Source organism: Platalea leucorodia (assembly GCF_965183815.1).
Source record: "Platalea leucorodia genome assembly, chromosome: 5".
NCBI classification, from domain to species: Eukaryota; Metazoa; Chordata; class Aves; order Pelecaniformes; family Threskiornithidae; genus Platalea; species Platalea leucorodia.
Genome location: NC_138827.1, coordinates 83741633 through 83761270, shown reverse-complemented (window position 1 = coordinate 83761270; position 19638 = coordinate 83741633). Strand labels below are relative to the sequence as shown.

Here is a 19638-nt window from a genome sequence, read left to right as displayed (position 1 = left end):
ATAATAAAATCTGAGATTATCTTTAAAGAAATAAAATGCTCAAAGATTGCAGCTGGAAGGCAAACGCTTGGGATAATTTTTAATTCCGGTGAAGTATTCTGCTCTCCAGAACTGGGTATGCCAGCCAACACCAGGACACTTGGGAAGGCGAAAGGACTTTTAGGCAGCAATTCAATGCTATGAACTACCAAAGTGACCCTCCATCTCCACCCTTACTTCTTGCCTTTACAACTACAGTGTGCAGGCCTGGTTATATACAGCTCTCAGTGTGGGCTGACACACAGAACAACAGAGTCCTTGCATTCAAAGCAGGTATTTCATCATGTATTTTTCATACGTCTTTTCCTGTTTTGTCTGAAAGAATAGGTGACTTTGTAATGTGGTTTGAAAGAATTACAATTTGATTTTAACGAAAGATTGAGGAGGGAAAAACCCAGACTGTAAAGCAGAAAGCAACTCTGAGCACTTCAAAATAAACGCAGAAGTTTTACCATAACCTGTTTGGGTTTTCCCCCAGTAAAGGAGCAGCTGAAGGAAAAAGGCAATGCATTTTCATTTTTTTGGATCTTTTTTATTCAAAAGTTTTCAAAGAAATAAAACAGAAAAAAGCTAACAATCTAATCAAATTTACAGTTCAAAAATGTCTTTTGGCGTTTAACAACAAGTCCTAGGAAACAAAACTACAGAGTTATCTTGAACCGGACAAATAAGTTACCACTGGCAAGTTTGTGGCACTAGTAAAACAAAAATAAAAAATTAACTCTCTTGATCATATAGATATCTCTATGAAAATCTTTTTTTTTCAATCTGTACAAAAGGTCTTTCTTCATAAATTAATTTTTTATAATTTAATGGCTGTCTACTATGTGATGTTTAAGTAACTGATTATTTCTTTATGTACAGAGGTTAAATTTCCCAAATCTTACCCAGACAATGAGTATGGCACTTAGTTCAGACGTTTCTGGCAGCAGCTCTTCCCTCCCTCTAACACAGCTATCATACTGCAGTTTTAATTAACGCAAAAATATCAAGTAGTGAGAGATCCAGGTTTGGAAAGTTACCAGATACAGGCAAGGTGCTGCAGGAAGTCTGGACTTTTACAAAGCAGTAATATTCCAGGGAGCATAGAACCAATAATACCACAACTTTTTAAAAAAAGAAAAAACAAAAACACATCTCTTATGACTATGTATTTCACTAGAATCTACACTTCTCAGAGCAGCAATTTACTTTTGAAACTATGAAATGTCACCGACATCTATACTCCAATACTCACACAAAATTTAAAAACTAAAAAATACTTGAAAGAAACAACTGCTTAGCCCTAGCTCCTGAGCTAGGATGATTTGGTCTGTGGAAACAGGGAGGGCCAGCAACCTGTCCCAATACAAAAGGAAATAAACTTTGAGGTAGATAACTGATCATATACAGCTGACCAGAGAAGTACACAGTTTTGGAAGACAACTTAATTTATCATTCGATTTAAAACATATGCAATTGTAATAAAGAGCTTTAGTAGCAGTGAATTATCTAATATGTGAAGTACAAATAACTGTGTATTTATGAATCAGGAATTTCATAGTTTCAAAATTGGTTTTCTTTACACTTAACACTTGTAGTGATGATGTAAAGTGTGGCACTGCTTGGATCCAAGTCTTCCTTCATGCTTTTGTGTCCATACATCAATTAAAATTATAAAACCTAAATGCAAATGTACAAAAAAGGCACATTCTCCTAACCGCAAACTGGTCCGGCAAAAATAAAAGAGTACAGAAGACGTAATGCTGAGACAAATCAGAATTATTGGTTACTGGCTCTTTGTTCTTTGGTAAAGTTACCTTTTAAAAGTGCCAAGTCTTTTTATTTTTATTTACCTACTATAGAGAGCTAGTACCCAATCAATTATGCTTCTACTCAGATCTCAGCGTATGTTTGAAAACGAGTCCTTTAGCTTTTGCCATTTTGCTGTAATAGCAACTTCTCTGTTTGCTAAGTCTCAGCACAATCCTCATCCTAAAGCACTATCATTAGTATAAAGGAAGGACAAAAACATTCGGTGATATCCCCACCCCAAACTCCCTACTCTACCTATGCTAAAACTAGAACATCAAGTTAGTTTCTGAAAAAAGGCAAAAAAAGATTTTACATTGCATCATACAGCAGAGTTCCTAAATCATTCAAACTACCAGAGGGAACTATTGGCATATGGCCTTACAAACAATTTATCCTATTAAAATTTTCCCATCAGAAAATGTGTTTCACACAAAACATTTTTTCCCCTCTTGCATTTCACTACCTTACATATTATGTGAAAAAATCATTAAAAACACTTACTACACATTAAAAAAGCCAAATTTTCAGCAATTTTATTGACTACCTTTAAAAGCCCTATGCTGCTGTTTTACAAGGCATAATAGACCAGCTCATTTGGTCAAAGCATTCTACACCATTAGTTTGGACTACGTACTGAAACAGCTACAGCATTGAAAGATTTAAGGCAAATTGGAATTTATAGAAAAGGATAAGACACTTCACACTACATTAAAAGAAAAACAGAAAGCTAAAAGACCAGACACTATAACTGCAACACTGCACTAAAGCAACACTCACACACTGCAAGCACAGAACATCATCTTAGATGTTTTACTATTTTAAACTTCAGAAAACCCATTTCATACAATTAAAAAAAAAAAAAAAGAAACAAACAAAATAAAAATAAACCAAAACACAAATTCTGTCATGCACGTGAATAAGTCTTCGTGGTCATCTGTGCATACCCAGAAATTTGAATATTTTTTTTGCGTCATACACTTGATAAAAATTTTTTTTTTACTAAAATAAACCTGTTCATGGGAACAGCTACTAGATGAATTTAAGGTTTTTCTTATGCACCTTATAGAACTTATAGCAAAAATAGTTTTAGTTGATTTCATTATAAATAACATTTTCAAGAACCTGTGCAAAACTGTCAATAATTCCTAAAGCACAATTGATCAGTAAAATCCATGATTGTTTCAGCCTTTGCACCCTTCTCCAGGCCAGGTCAACACTGGACATCTGTAACACAGAAAGGTCAGAGCTAGAGCAGAGTTACAATTGCATGCATTTTTTTTCTAATGTAGCTGTCCATAAAACTAAATCATTTCCTATTTTAGACAGCCGTGAGAAGACTAAGTCAATCTGAGTACAAATTTGAGAAGTAAGACAGGCGGCACTACAGGTGCTCGGCCCTTCCCAGGGTAAAGCTCTCTGTATTGTATTTTCCCCCTCTAATACCTGTTCAGCATGCAGAGTTCCCACTGGGGAACCCTATGACTGCATTCAAAGCTATTTCCTTCTTTGTTGTTTTGTTATTGTTGTTTCCTTTTAATTGACCAAAAGTGGTTGAGTGTGTGAGCTTACTCCTGCGGCATCTCCAAGGCTTTTGATCTCTGGAAAAGGAACACAACTTTCTTTCGGTGCAGCCTCAGGGAGACGATGTACAAGTTACAACAGACAACACAGAGACAGCTACTGTGCCTCCATGATGGTTAATACTTAACAGCAATTCAGGGCTCATTAAATTTGAAGGAAGACTTCTCAATTTACTGTATTGGCTTATATTGCCATATGGGTTTAAAAAAATACCCAGCTAATGAAAAAAGTTTAGACAATTTTTTAATTTCTCAAGGCAAGATAAAGTCTGGTATTTCAAGGTTGGTACATTTATAGGTGAATATAATTATAACTTTTTTTTTTTTTACAAGTCCCTTTGACTATTTTCACATAGTAGCAACTTTTTGAAAAGAAGCTATAAAGTTATTAAATGTAGCTGTCAAAGGAAAGATGCTGTGTATTTCTGATTGACTGCATCCACTTGTGCAAATGTGCTAGTTGCCATTTACCCCTTATTTACGGCAATATGTATACTGACTTTTAATAGGACATTCCCAAAAGTGCTGCATGTGCATTTAGAAAGAAGTTTCAATTTGACAATAGTAACGAAGCCACAACAATTAAGAGACCGCAGCGTTCCCTGTATTTAGGGCAAGAAATAACTGTCAATTCCCTCCCTTCACCTGTCTGAAAAATGACAAGTACCAACAGATCTAGGGATAGAAATACCAAATGCCATACTCCGAGTCTGAAATCAGTTGAGTAATATTAACCTTCCTCACGTGCCCACTGCCATAGCCATTGCTGACATAGATTTCACTGGCTCCTACTGCATATAAATACAGGTGACTACTGCTCTGAAGAATAAAATATGTGGAGGATTGGCTTACAGCAAACACACAGAGTTGCCCACAGAGCTCGGTATTCTACACAGAGTCATCGTTATGAAATGTGTCTCAGATGGCAACACATCTCATCCTTTCAGGAGACTAAATACTGCTCCTGCTACCTGGCCCCAGCCTATGGGAAAGATATGGACGGGCTGGGGGAGAGATGCAGGACGGGGAGATGACATGCAGGATTACGCTTCGCGGTCTACTACAGATCTCTTGGTAAGGAGGTTTTACATGCCCACAGGGGAGACTTAAGGCAAAACAAATAATTCCTTGAAAAGCAGTTAACACCAGCCAATAGCCTTGGCATAGGAAACATGCAGGAGCCATGATTTTAACACCAGGAGGTGGATAACGAGAAGAGTCTGTGGCTTTGCTTTCTCCCTGCCCTGGATGCAAATCAAGGATGTAGGCTTTCTCTAGATGCCGGCATTTGGCCAGGCTACAATAATAAACACAGGTCATATGTTGCGCTATGCAGACTGTGCCATCTGTTGAATGTGCTAAGTTTCCCCATTGGTTTGTTTCTATCTTTACATTCTTGAACATATAAGAAGTTGTTATGCCAATAACGGGGATGACAGTGGTGTTGTCAAATAACACAGCTGACCTGCAAAATCAAAGGTAACGGCAAATATTTTAGGGAGAATATCACACAATTAGTTAAGTTCCTCAAACATAACTGCTTATGATTTTTGAGTATCTAATAAATGCCATGAGGGCTGTAGAAAAACCCTTCTAAGATGGCCTCTAGCACATTATTGCAGCTGTACAGAATTTTTGAGTATGAGGTCTTACAAAATATGATAAAAAAAATTTTGTAGTCGAGTTGCCTGGTTTACAAAGCACTTCGAAAAAGATGAGTTAAGGAACAACTAAATTCCAGAATTTTAAAACATGGAAGATGGAGAAGCAAACAATATTTTCAGGATGGCAATCTACAGAAAGCAAAAATTTTGCATGGAAAGAGTTCAGGTAAAGTTAGTGATTGGTTAGTAAAGAAAGGCCATGCAAGCAAAACCAGAGGAAACCTGGAGTAGGAAAGTAAAACAAGTCTGGAATTAGAGCCAAGCTAGGACGTGGCTTAAAAATCAATTGACAAAATTCTGGACCAAACTGCTTTTTCCTAGCAGGGAAGTCTTCAGGAGAAAGGGTCAGCAAGGATTTCTACCAGACCACCCCCCTGCCTGTGGTCTGTAAGTTAGTCACAGAGCTGCTTCCAAATCTTACATGTACCACAGAACTAGAGGATATTATACGTATAAATACAGTTGCCTTTAGCATTGTGATTCTAGTATTTGTGCGCTAATTCATTGTTATTCTTGTATACAGCATGCTGCCAAGATGAACATATTAAAATACAACATAATATAGTTATGCTATAGAGAAATTATTAAAACACTATTACTCATAATTCATTAACTCACTTCTGGAACCTGTGCTTCCTTTCCTGGCTTCTAACTCTGGCCAAGTTCAAATTAACTTCACTGCCTGTCCCCAGATATTATCAGTGTTATTTATATGATATAAAAAAAGAATTTTCAATACAGGGTACTGCAAGTTACAAAATAAAATATCTTTGAATTTACATCTTTTATGTTACAGGATGAGCCCCTACCTCACAGTTACTTATTTTGCTGATACGTATATGGAGAATGGTCACTGGACGTCTCTACTGTAACCTGTTGTTGACCACTGGCTTCCTGCAAATAAAACAGAAGACAGGACGTGAGACACAAAATCAGGCAGCATTATCTGCAATCTGTATTTCCATGTGACTCATACGATTGACAGTCTTAAAATCTGAAGTCTTGCTAACATTTCTCAAGTGGGGTATTCCAAATTTGATGTGTTAACTTTGCATTGATTTACATTTCAGCAAATAGAGATATAAAATGATCATGCAAACCTTGTATTTCTCCAGCTGCTTTGATGATAATTAAAAAAGCCTCTGACATTATAGAAATACATACATAGAGGGAACAAATAACTGCTAGTATATTTTCTATCTGCAAATGCAAAAGAGCATTCTGCCCCTCTCCTTTTGAGGGGCGGCAAGAAGAATGAGATCTACTTACCACATGTACAAACACTATCGCTTTGAGTACCGTGGTGTGATTGGCACTAGGCAACACAACGAACTGTAACTGGGACTTCGCACGCAGACCCCCGCGAACCAGGGAATTAATGCAGCTGAGAGTGCTCTGGCAGACAGTGCAATCAGCTAATTACCAAAAGTCTTTCTCTGAACCACATGGGCAGATGCATAAACTGAACCAAACAATTTCTGGAGTTTCTGGACAAATAGGCTTTGAAATGAAATGTTTTTTCTTACAGGCTCTGGAAGAGACTGTCTAGCGCTCATTCTGAATACAAGAGCTGCAGCATACCTTGTCTAGCTCCTCTGTTAAAGAAGTACTGACCTATGAAAGGGTGTATGGTAAGTCAAAATAGTAGACAAACTATTGTCTCCCATTTAGTTATGCTCTTCAACTGGACTTGCAGAGGGGTTTATTAGGCAAATATGCATGGTATCCTGAGGTATACCAGGGTAAAACTGGGATTCTTTGCAAAAAGTTACAATCACGGTCTGTCAGCAGAGAAGTTTGCTCACAGGAAAACTAAATGAAAGATCAAAACTACAATATACCCTCTGGCTTGTTCCTATTGGAAGTTAGTTTTCACAAAACACAAAGTTCATCAGAGCTATGCTCATATGGAAGACTGCTCCAAGTACTGTACTGCTACAAGTACAGGTCATTCTTTGTTATAATACTAGTTATATTAGTGGAGTAATGGTTTTAATATACATTGTATTCACAGTACATTCACAGTTACAATGTCAGGCTTTAAACAGTAGTTTTCCTAGAAAAACAAACAAACAAAAAAACAACAAACCAAACTAATATCATATTCATGTCTCTCATCTCTGGTCCTTTACAAAATATACTGACCTCAACAGGAACCGCTGCTGTCTGGACATGTGTATACTGGGGTATGTAGGCTCCTTGCATAGCTGTTGTGGCTGGCATGTACTAGAAAGAGAGAGTCCATTAAGTTGAGTTGAAGTCCAATGTAAATTTAAGAGTATTCAAAATACCTATCGTGATATTGTTTAATAGATATTGACTGTTTCCCTAAAGCAATATACATGAGAGAAAGACTTTTGTGTCTGAAATCAATAGGCTTCTCAGAAAAGTGAGATACCTGTTCTGAGAAAACTCAAATTTAGACTTCAAAGACTAGGTAAAGGACAACTTCTCTGTTAATCCCGAGCATCATATTTTATTTTTTTAATTCTATCTGCTCAGAAAAGAAGGGTCTTTCAGTTTAGAAGCTAGCCTGCATTTCTTCTTCTGGTTTAGTTTCTGTTCCACACTTTGTATTACTTTCTGCAACTCTGATCTCCTGAACAGTAAAAACAACTATTCTTTCTTTTTCAATACAACTCTGGAGTTACCTCCTGGGTTCCCTTCATTTGCTTTGATCTATTTTTATTTACTCATTTCCAATTTCTGATCAGCTAATAGACTGAATAAAAACTGCTGAATATGATTTAAAAATGGAGACAGTTCTTAATATTTTATTGGATGAAAGACTACTTAAAGGATTACTTTTTTTCTACATGCAAGCTGCACATGCATACTGTGATCTACATGCAGTATTTTCTAGTTCTGTAAGTTCTATTTTGTATTAAATTGCTACATACTGTTCCAGTACTGCCTAATGAAAGATGACTCATCTGCTGTGTCAGAGGGCTTATCATCGATGCAGGCTGTAGTGACATGGTGTGGTCCATGGAGGGAGTCAGTACAGCACCCTATTAAAACAGAGAAAGAAAGAAATGGTCGCGGCAACACTCAGATTTTAATTACATTTTTGATTTGAGAGTTTAAGTATGAGCTGTCCTTCCAAGGGGGTATACCACAAGAACTCTCCTTAATCCCAGGCACTGACGTAGGGAGCAGGTCTAGGGCATTCTGAATATTCTCCTCAAGCAGATGTGTTTTGCACAGTTTGGTAATGGGGTAAGAACTGCATTGACTTCCTACTGTACACGCAACTGATGTACAAGGCGCTTGAGACACCTGCTGAAAACACTTTGTAAAATATGAGTTTAACCAGATGCTAACTTTAAAGCAAAAATCTGCACACATTACCAGGTATAGATTCACTTAGTAGCTTAAGTTTTGGAATTTCAGGCTTTAAGAAGAAATTTTTGTCTCATCTTTAGGAATGGAGGCTTTGGAGCAACATTTGTGTTAGAAGAATTCTACCCGTCGCATGCGATGTTCACACACAAGACAGCTGGCCTACTTAATGGCTGGTTTCATTAGCACACACACTTTAGAAGAGTGGGTTAGCAATGCCGATTATTTGTCTAAATACTAGCTACTGTGATGACCTTTCTAACACTCCTGTACCATTTCGTTAACTTCATAAAAAGTACATGTCGAATTTTTAAACACTTGAGATTCCTAAATATGGAGGGTACACTCCTAAGGTTTTCTGAGTAATCTGAAATAGGTGGTTATCAACAAATCTCATTTTACCAATCATGTTCTACAAAAACACATTTCCAAATACTTTGCATGACTTATGCTTGCAGAATTATTGACTGAAATTGATGGAGGCTCAAAACTAACAGAAATGATTGCAGTGTACTGAAAGGCAGTATTTTGAATCAATAACTAATCCTTAAAAAGAAAAAAGAAAAGAAAAAACCCGTGCAGAGTATAGTTGGAAAAACAACCATGTGATCAGTGTAGATGAAATGAGTCACAGGCACATCAAACACTGAAAGAATTTCCTGTCTGTAGACTGCAGACTTCTCTGCAAAGCAAATGAGCAAGACAGCACCAGTCTTTGCGCAGGCCAAAACTGAACTCAAGTCAGGAATCTAGATCTTTATTTTCAACTGTGAAATCTCATCTTGTATACCTGTGAAACTAATACACGTTATAGCATTATAACGAATCAACTTGTGTCTTTCACAGCACGATTTGCAAGATGTTTTTCTATGAAAATCTGTGTTGACAGAGAGAAAAGTTAAAAACGGTTGTGTGCATGTGTTTAACATCAAAAAACACAAACACAACAACAATTAAGTGTGTGAGAGGGCGTTCTGGTTCAGTATCACCTTCTCTGCACGCACAAGAAGAAAACATTCTGCCAAGAAGATTTACATTCTATAATCTGCATGGAGAGGTTAATTAAAGTCAAGACAATATCCTTTCTATATCTGGAAACAGACTTGTTTGTTATCTACAGGAGTGCATATATTAAAGCGCCTGTTATTTGTAATGCTCATCTCAAGAAACCTAGTAAGTCTCAGACAGAATAGTACTTAATTGGCAAATGACATAGATAAGAAGCAAAATATCATGGGAGAGTATAGATTAGAATGCCTGACAGTCTGGTACAGATGCCACAGCCAAAAGTGTAGGGAGACTAGCATTACTCATGAGCGGTGAAGCCAGAACAAGCTATGCAGGTTTTCTCAAGTGAGTGCCCATAATGTCATTTATATCACTACATCCATCTATCTTTCACAAATTATCCAGTCTGAACTATTCTAGACCCATTCTAAAACATTAGGTCTTCAATTCCAGCTCCTGATAGGTAAACAGTATGTAAAACATTGGTATTTGCAAAGTGCTTTTCATCTAAATTAAAAAAAAAAAAAAAAAAAAAAAAGAAGGAAAAAAGAAAAAGTTTCCTCAGGATGCTGACTTGGTAACTCTAATTGTCCTCATCACCTCGATACCCTGAAGGCAGCTTTCTATTTTTCCTAATAAAAATGAGGTCCCAATTCAGGTTACCATCTTTGTTTCTTTTTCATTTTGATGCATGATTTAATCATGATGCAATTGTCAAAACTCTGAAAGTAATTGGGTGGGAACTGACCTATTTCCTGTTGTTTAAAGTATGTAAAGTGTTTATACAATCGGTAACAATGGAGAAGCATAAAAACTTACGGGGTGCTGCATTATATATGGTTGAGGCTGCATCCAAGAAGGACTCTGAACCTAGAACAAAATCAGTATTTTATTTTTCATTTTAGTCATTCTTTTCCTGAATATTCCAACTGAGATACAGTAATAATTTAATAAATCATGTTAACAAGCCCCCTCCCTTATTTATTCACTTTTTAATGCCATTAGTCACTCTGTGGAGCAACACTGATTTCTATGGAAAGTGTATTGATTGTACCTGTAAATCTGAAACAAGATTTGGAGACAATATACCACATGCACCTTTCAGAACAGTATTCTATGTTTTTAGTGCAGGTCTCAAACTTTATCAAGTACACTGAAAGGGTTGAAATAGAAGCATGAGAGATTTCTGCTGTATTGAAAAATTTCTGTCTTTGAAATTCCTTTCAGGAAAAATAATTGGGATCTCAGAAGGTATAGCATCATTTGCCTTCTAGTGTGATAAAATAGATAGATAGAATAAAATAAGTTATTGGATTTTCACAAGGGAAAAAAGACACCAGGAATTCTGCTGGAATCTTGTTCCAGGAACAAGGAAAAGATTTCGGAGAATTGTTCTTCTCCAAGACATTGCGGTATGTTATTCCCAAAGCACAGGAAGAGGAGAAGGTTCTGACAAGCATTCCTGCTCTTGCAACTAGCATGTTTTCTCTCCAAAACCACTGACCATCCAAATAATTGAGGTAGGATGCTGTGTTGGGTTTGCATGGCAAGGTTTTGGTAGCAGGGGGACTACTGTGAGAAGCTGCTAGAAGCTTTCCCTGTGCCCGACAGGGCCAATGCCAGCCAGCTCCAAGACAGACCAACCACTGGCCAAGGCTGAGCCCATCAGCGATGGTGGTAGCGCCTCTGGGATAACATATTTAAGAAGGGAAAAAAAAAGTTGCTGCGCAACAGCAATTGTAGCCGGAGAGAGAGGAGTGAGGATATGTGAGAGGAACAACCCTGCAGACACCAAGGTCAGTGAAGAAGGAGGGGGAGGAGGTGCTCCAGATGCCAGAGCAGAGATTCCCCTGCAGCCCCTGGTAGAAGACCATGATGAGGCAGGCTGTCCCCCTGCAGCCCATGGGGGTTAAGAGTGGAGCAGATATCCACCTGTGGAGGACCCCACGCTGGAGCAGGTGGATGCCCGAAGGAGGCTGTGACCCTGTGGGAAGCCCACGCTGGATGGAGCAGGCACCTGGCAGGACCCGTGGCCCCATGAAGAGAGGAGCCCACGCTGGAGCAGGTTTGCTGGCAGGGCTTGTGACCCCGTGGGGGACCCACGCTGGAGCAGTCTGTTCCTGAAGGACTGCACCCCGTGGAAGGGACCCACGCTGGAGCAGCTCATGAAGAACTGCAGCCCGTGGGAAGGACTCATGTTGGAGAAGTTCGTGGAGGACTGTCTCCCATGGGAGGGACCCCCCACTGGAGCAGAGGAAGAGTGAGAGGAGTCTGAGTCCCCTGAGGAGAAAGGAGCAGCAGAGACAACGTGTGGTGAACTGACTGCAACCCCCATTCCCCGTCCCCCTGCACCGCTGGTGGGAAGGAGGCAGAGAAATTGGGAGTAAAGTTGAGCCCAGGAAGAAGGGAGGGGTGGGGGGAAGGTGTTTTAAGATTTAGTTTTTATTTTCTCATTATCGTATTCTGATTTTGATTGGTAATAAATTAAACTAATTTCCCCAAGTTGAGTCTGTTTTGCCTGTGACAGTAATTGGTGAATGTCCTTATCTCGACCCATGAGCCTCTCATTATATTTCCTCTCCCCTGTCCAGCTGAGGAGGGATGCGATAGAGCGGCTTTGATGGGCACCTGGCATCCAGCCAGAGTCAACCCACCACAGATGCCTAACTTTGCATGACAAGGTAAATTAAAAAGATTAAAAGGTAAACTAATAGATTAGACCTTAGTTAAAAAGAGCTGGTTGCAACAGCTCTTTGAAAAAGTGTGCTGCAAGAACTATTAAAAGTAAGAATGGAAATGTTTCCTCTCCACCTCCTGTAGGTGTGCAGGATAAGGCAGGATGCTGACCTGCACCGCACATGCAGAACTCGCTCACCACTGTTGCCAGACGTTTAAAGCCCTTTAAACACCTCTACCATCATTCCCAGAGTCCTGTGAACAGGACAGGTAGACAGGCAGTCTTGGAAAAAATCCAGGTGACGTATTTTCTGCAAGATGGAAATATTTCTTCTCTCCTTTTGGTACTGACTTTCAAATCAGAGTAATTTTTTTCTTTTTCAATCAGAAAGAGAGCAAACAGGAGTTCAAAAATGGAAAACACTTGAACCCTCCCTTTCCTCAGGCAAAAGCTTAATGGCAAAAATACTGGTACAGCCTGACTAAAGCTTTGGCTGATCTACTCATACGATGATAGTAACTGGCTTAGTACTGTCATTTGGGTACAGAGGAGTTGCAGAAACAAACACTAGCCGAAACTTTATTAAATTTGTTTACCTTTAATAAGAATAAATCTAGGAACAGGTTATACTACGCCTCAAAGAAAAAATAAATAAACCATGCTCTTGTGATACGTCCTGTTGTGTAGATGACGGAATGCTGCAGTTTTCAGTGAGAAGGGATCAGTAATGAAGACGTGACTAATACTCAAATTGTGAAACTCTTCTGGTCAAGAACCTCCCTCCTCCCCAGTACAGAACACTTCAACTTAATTTTCAATTCCTATTACTGTGGCACTTTAAGCATAATGATGTTAATAACTCCATCCACAATAATTTAAGCTCCATGCCATGTATATTGAAATACTGGTAGCAACATTTCTGGAAACATACAATATTGTGGTCTGCCGGTCTCAATAAGCCCAGAAAAATGACACCATATTCCTAAGAAGTATATTTCCATGCCAACTGCCAACTTTTACTTGGATTCTGAATATCTGAGAGTCTTATATTGATAAATAATTTATATTTTAATAAAGAAGAGCAGCTAATTCTACTGGAATATTTTTCTGGGTAAGAACTTGCTGTAATTTTTGAGGTATGGCTGTACAAAGCAGAATGATTCAATATACTGAAAAATACAGTACGAGCACCGTCTGCCAAGAGCAAGCGTGGCATTGCGTAAGTCACCTCAGAAATTAATACAAAATTAATCCAGCTGCCCTTTACCCCAGAGTACACTGTTTTACCTCCTACATAACGCTTTGCTCATGCAAGGAGGCATTAGACCTCCAAACTAATATTAGACAGTTCTTCCTCATTCTTCTCACCTGGAATGAGAGGGTACATGGAAATTTCTGCAAGGCAATACTGACCAAATGGCCCACAGTGCCTCTGTTAGCCTTCTATATGCCTCCTACATAGCCGCCTACATTCAGTTTCACCCACAGTAAGCTAGAAAACTCAGCACGTCTCTCTCACTAAAAAGCAAACAGCCTCTTCTCCTTCCCCTGACATATACAGGTAAGAATTTCCCAAATTTAATTGGTCTTGCTTATTTATGACCTGAATCACTGATGTTTACTTCATCTATGTGTTAAACAGTAAAATGCCAAAATAGCTGATCATTTAGCTTGCACTGGGATAATTGACATGTCTCCAGTAGTAATTACAGAGCACACATCTGAGACTGTCATGCTAGTTGCATTAAATGCAAGTTGTTTGTAAACTGAAATGTATGATGCCCTAAAATTGAGCATTTCTAAGAGATTTATATCAAAGTACAAAAACTGTTCCATCTCATTTCTCAGCATGTTGAATTGTTTGTCAATATCCCTTAGTGGGGACTCAAAATGACACCTATCAAAATTCCTTTTTAGGAAGCTTTGGAGTGGGCTCCAAGAACAAGCAATGTGCATGAATGAGGTTTTTAATTTATTGTTCAAAATAAAGTAACTTTTTGTTCAGAAACACAGTTCTAGACTATTAAATACTTTACTCCTAATATGAAAACACAGAATTTGAATGCTAATGCAATTTGAACTCTGAACTCTTTTTCAAATTTCCTTCTCTAATGTCAAGCAAGTTTCTGTACTCTTTTTAGTACAGCTACATAACACATTATTGTTGGGTTGTTTGTTTCGTTTTGGGTTTTTTGGGGGGTTTTTTGTTTGTTTGTTTGTTTGGGTTTTTTTGGTTTGTTTTTTTTTTTTTTTTTTTTTTTTTTGCACTGAAACAACCTGAAGAAAAGCTCAAAAAGCATGGAGAAACATCTTTAAAATAGAATTTAACTAAATCAAGAAGGTTTTAAATAAAGAATAATTATTTTAAAGATATATTATTGACCTTAAAAGAACTTGACCGAGAGAAAATGAAAAATCATACATGAAACGCAGAAGTGGTTACAAATACCTTAGCCATCAGATACCACAAGTTAGAGACTTTGTTTTGCAAGACACCACATATCTCATTAAATTGCTATGCTTCCTGAAACAAACATACTTTTTGTTTTTAAGGCCTTCATTTCATGCTGTACAGCATGAAGAGGCCACTTCACTAAAACGAAGCATTATTGGAGAATTCATAAAACCAGATGTAGCAACTGATAAATAAACATAAGCTCTGATGAACCATTTCAGCTACTAAGTTCTAAATACAAACCTGGTATGTGGAAACCGGAGAAGCAATATATGGCGTAATAGATGTCTGAGTGATCATTCTGTTTGCTGTAATACTGTAGGGTGACGGATAAAATCTAGAAAATGTAGAAATATTTATTAAATGCCAGTTCTGTGCATCTTTCATAATGCAAACTTTTTTTTCTTAGTATGCCATTATTTAACATACCCATTTTGTAAAGCAGCTGTGGTTGGATCATATGTGAGTGTCATTCCAGCCTTTAAAAAAAAAAAAAAAAAGTGGAAAGAAAGAGTTGACAAAATTCATTTTGATTGTAAATTATTTCTCTTACTCTTTCTTTACTTGTATTATTTTTAACTGAAAATTTGGATTGCAATAGTTTATTACTATAAGTTAGGGAAAGGTTAATTGACAGAAGTAATTATATAGTGAAGAGAGTCAGCGATATTGGCTATGAATACAAGTTTCCAAGTTCCCAGCATGAGGAACAAAATGCAATCTAAGAAATACCTGGCTAAAAGAACATGTGTGTGTTTGAGAGGCAGGGCATGAAGATGATTATGTTGGGGTGCTGCCTACAATATATTAACTATAAGAATGAATGGGGAGTGCTGTTTTTCAGAAGACACATTTGTATTTTCTTGTCTCATGTAAATGAAGTGTCTAGGCTTGCTAACCACAGTAAGCCTATGAAACTATTATCTTGAACATTAAAGACTAAAAAAGCTGTGACTAAAAAAAAATTAATGCTGCAGTGCATTGGCATACTATTTTAATCTTATGAAAGTGATGTGCATTTCAGTGCTGCATAAATCAAAGGACTATTTACTACCTGTAAATAAAGTTATGTTTCAGGTAGTTTTATAATATGAGAAATATCTCAGGCATATTCATGACCAAGTTGAAGGAGATTTTATTGTTCACTTTAACGAGGTAGGATTTAGTGTTTCACATTTTGCCTTTTTTCCTCTTAAGAAAGATACAGTTAAGTATTTTATAGAGTTGCAAACTGTCAGGTAAGAGTTGCTTGCACATTTTTAATATGCCAAAGAGCCAAGCCAAGAAGTCTCAATGCCTATCATTTTTGTAAGTATTCATTATTGTACGCCCACACTAAAGCTTGAAGGGAGGACTTACAAGTCTCACCTCGCCTTCTCTGTGCCATGCTCTTCCATTCTGTATATATTTATTCTGATTCTGTCTCTTTTTCTGTCCTCCATCGGCAAACTTGCACAATAAAGGTTCTGCAGGAACTGAGAGGAAAGAAGGAATAGTAGTTGAAGTAGTGTTCATACACAGGTGTTCAGCGCTCCAAATGAGGTATGGTTTTTAAGTTGTATTCCCAATATGACAGTTAAATAACATGGACTCATACTACAGCATCGACGACTTCTGCATAGCACAAAGATAGCTGCCACACACAAACAGAGCATCTGGAATGCCTTATGTCTTTCATTTTAAACTACTGCTCTCAAACCTGTTGGAAAGAAACATGGTCTGTATATCCTGAGTATGTGTCTGTTGGTCTGGGGACAAATGAGAACTGCCATCTGAATTCTGAGCTTTGCCTCTTAGGAGGTACATCTAAGGAGGGTGGAGAATAAAGCTGGCCAAAGGCCTTTAACATATTCCCCCCACCCCCTGGAGGTTTCAGTAATGTCCCAAAACTTCAACTGCTCTGCTCATCCAGAACAGCCAGAAGAGCTGGCACAGTACCTACACTTACTCTAACCAGCAGGGTGGAGTGGGCACCTTTATCTCCTGCCACCTTGCACTGAAAAAAACGCCACAACTGCCCATTCCCTTTTTATCTCTGCTCTATAAAGAGCACACAATGCAACCAGAAATTCTTCAAGATTTTTCTTTTATCTTGTTCTTTGCATACTATCATGAAATGGTATCACTAGACTGGGTTTTTTTGTTGTTTGGTTTTTTTTTAATAACATAATCCTGACCATGACGTCAGTTTCTAATGTCAAAATTCAAGCAATGAAAAAGAAAAGTTTGCATAATATTCTTTCCCTATTACTAGCCTAAACTGTAAGTTTCTGAGTACCTACAGCTGAAGCACAGCTCTGCTACATCCCACCACACCCTCTCTAATCACAGGGTGGAAGCACTGTTATGACTTGGATGTGAACACTTCTCTGCCAATAATTCCTGACACATGAGCTGTCTAAGCTTTACCATGACACTCCTCCAGTCGTTCGCTGTTTGGAAACACCTGCATGAGACATGGCTGGATCTGAAATCATGCAAGTTTCCAAATGCAGAGTAAACAGATGGGGTGGGAGGGCCACCCGCAAAAAAACAACCCCAAGAAAGATTTTAGCATATCTATATCATGCAACAAAATCTATTAGTATAACCATGGCCAGTGCTGATGTGCTTTGCACTCTGCCTGCATGGACAAAAGATGATTGGTATTGAACACCTCAGACTTATACCCTGGCAAAGATCCTGACTTTCAAACCACTGGCACAAAGCTAACACTAATGGCCGAGTCACCCCCTGGCTTTGGATGGCATACCTAAAACACCAGCTCTAGTTCTACTGGGAAAATATCCACTTCCTATATGAAACATTTTTTGACAGCCTTCTCTATAAAAGATGGATAGACTGGGAGACAGAAGTGGTATGTGGTTCCCTGTCTCATCTCCAACACTATACATCCGTCAGAGACTTGCACCTCTCCTACCTGTATGATGGTATTCAGCAAGTAACTTCAATATCAGAGTCAGACTTCAGTAGTAAACATGACAACTGAATTAATTTAAAATGTATTATCTTACAGAAAATGGTAATTAAAATCCTATAATCATAAAACAAACCAGGGACAGGTTAAGCTAATGACACTGGGAAAAGCATTGGAGACTTATGGACAGGGGAGGAAACAAGGAAATTAATAGAAACTGGAGAACATTGTTTTCAAAATCTTGCATTTCTGAGGGGACTTTTGGCATTCCCAGAATTGAGTTTTGCTTTGGGGTCTTCTATCATGAGAAAAACTTCTGTTTCAACATATTTGGGGCAAAAAAGTACTATATCAATATGTTGATGGATAATTTGATGTTACTTTATAAAAGCTAGATCCCAATAACCTTGATCATATCATGCAGCATTTTAATCCACATACAATTCTGTTGAAATAAGAGGAGTTAATCTCAGAAGATGTTACTCAATACGTGTAAAATTGTCAGGTTCTGGTCTGAAATTATCCTGATTCTGATTTTACACAGTGAGGGGAAAAAAAAGAATCCATCAGAAAGGGAGAACTGAGATCCAAACACTGAAGTTAACTGCCTTAAATGAAAAAAAGCTTTTCCCCAAGTTGAGTATCTCTGGATACTTATAAATTATTTCAAACTATCTAGTATTGTGGGAAGCATGTGTGACTTCCAAAATACACACTATAAATTTTTGGATGAAGTCAAAAGAAACTGGCATGAGAACAGCTTATAAAGACATCAGAAAATACCTACAGGTCTCTACATCTGTGATTCTCTATTGTAGCACTCACAGGTAGCAAATACTTTATTTAAAGCTGCATTATGCTTTCATTAAAAATCCCCACAGTGAATTGCACAAAACTTTTCTGAAAGCGTTATTTGTGCTTGTATTTCCCATCGTCTCAAGATAAAGATAGTTTTTTTAAAAAGCCAGAGTAAACCTGTCTGACTGTTTGAATAAAATGTTCATAAAAATGTATTTTAAAAATAAATATGGTTTGTCAGTAGATAACTGCTAAATTTTAAATGATGAAACATCTTCTGTAGTACATTGGAAACACTCTCCTGATAAATTTAAAAATGAAGAAAAAATGGAAGAAGAATTATCCACATCTATTGGATTTTGCATACATAATATCCAAAACCTGTAGCAATGAAAAAGGCATTAATTTGTTATTTGCCAGAAGCTGGTACGCCATCTTACTGAACACAGATCTGGTCATGGGAACCCTTGTTTTTCTGACCTTCCAGCTTCACTTGCTCCTCACTGTGTCCATAAATGAAGCCAAATGCTGTGAAAGCTCCAACTCATGTTGAAAAAAAACAAAGCAGACTGTCCATTTAATACCATCAACTGCTATGAGAAGGCTCTATGGCGTTTGCCTTCCCCGATTCCAGTTCGAGATCTGAACACTGATAGTGGAGACTGCTGCAATTGAAAACCTAACTGCAATTTTTGGCTGCTCTTCCATACATGTGGCCTGAGTACTACTGCATTCATTGCTTCAAGAACACAATGACTGATGGTCATCAGAGGGAGGGTCATGAGAAGGAGATAAACCCTCATGGGAGCCAAGTATGATGTATTGATCCCCTTCCCACGCAAGAATGAACATAGCCCTTACTCTCTTCAAAATTAAATCTGAAATTTATTTTTCACAAAACGTAAAATATTCTCTCTCTTGCACATACAAACATGTATATAATAGATATAGATACAAACAAAAAACTCCAACAAGGCCTACAGACCAGTCAAGCAATCTTTTTTGTGGTCCAGGAAGGAAGGGAGAGTAATTTTTATTGTTTAATTGTTGGGAAACATGCAGGCCCGGTGATGAAGGGGATCATTAATCATTCAGTAACTTGTCTGTATGTGCAAGACAGAGGCATAGTATAAATATTCAGAGTTGCATTCACAGCTAAGAGATCGCTGATGTAAAAGGCTACGACTTACAGTGGATTTATGCTTCTGCAGCTAAGACACCATGTTTAAAATGCTCATTCTACTGACACTTAATGAAAACAACAGACACTCTCAATGGTTTGTAGATGTCTGTTGAGCTGCTGCCCCAGGGGCAGTCTGTAACCATGAGCTTCCCCGGGCTTTAACAGCAGGTCAGTGCTTTAA

At 38.0% G+C, this 19638-nt stretch overlaps 1 protein-coding gene across 8 annotated transcripts in view; it reads right to left on the bottom strand.

The window, feature by feature from the left end:
- Positions 1-565: 565 nt before the first annotated feature.
- The window catches only part of RBMS1 (RNA binding motif single stranded interacting protein 1), a 96981-nt gene continuing 77908 nt past the window's right edge, over positions 566-19638 (bottom strand). For 3 of the 8 annotated variants that reach the window (XM_082313325.1, XM_082313320.1, XM_082313324.1), the window contains exons 7-14: positions 15919-16034; positions 14989-15038; positions 14803-14896; positions 10247-10297; positions 7978-8088; positions 7223-7303; positions 5887-5971; positions 566-3057 (exon numbers count right to left, since the gene is read on the bottom strand). In XM_082313325.1, coding sequence (XP_082169451.1) covers positions 5894-5971; positions 7223-7303; positions 7978-8088; positions 10247-10297; positions 14803-14896; positions 14989-15038; positions 15919-16034 — 581 coding nt within the window. In that variant the 3' untranslated portion in view covers positions 566-3057; positions 5887-5893. The other 5 variants (XM_082313321.1, XM_082313318.1, XM_082313319.1 and 2 more) reach the window with 5 other exon arrangements.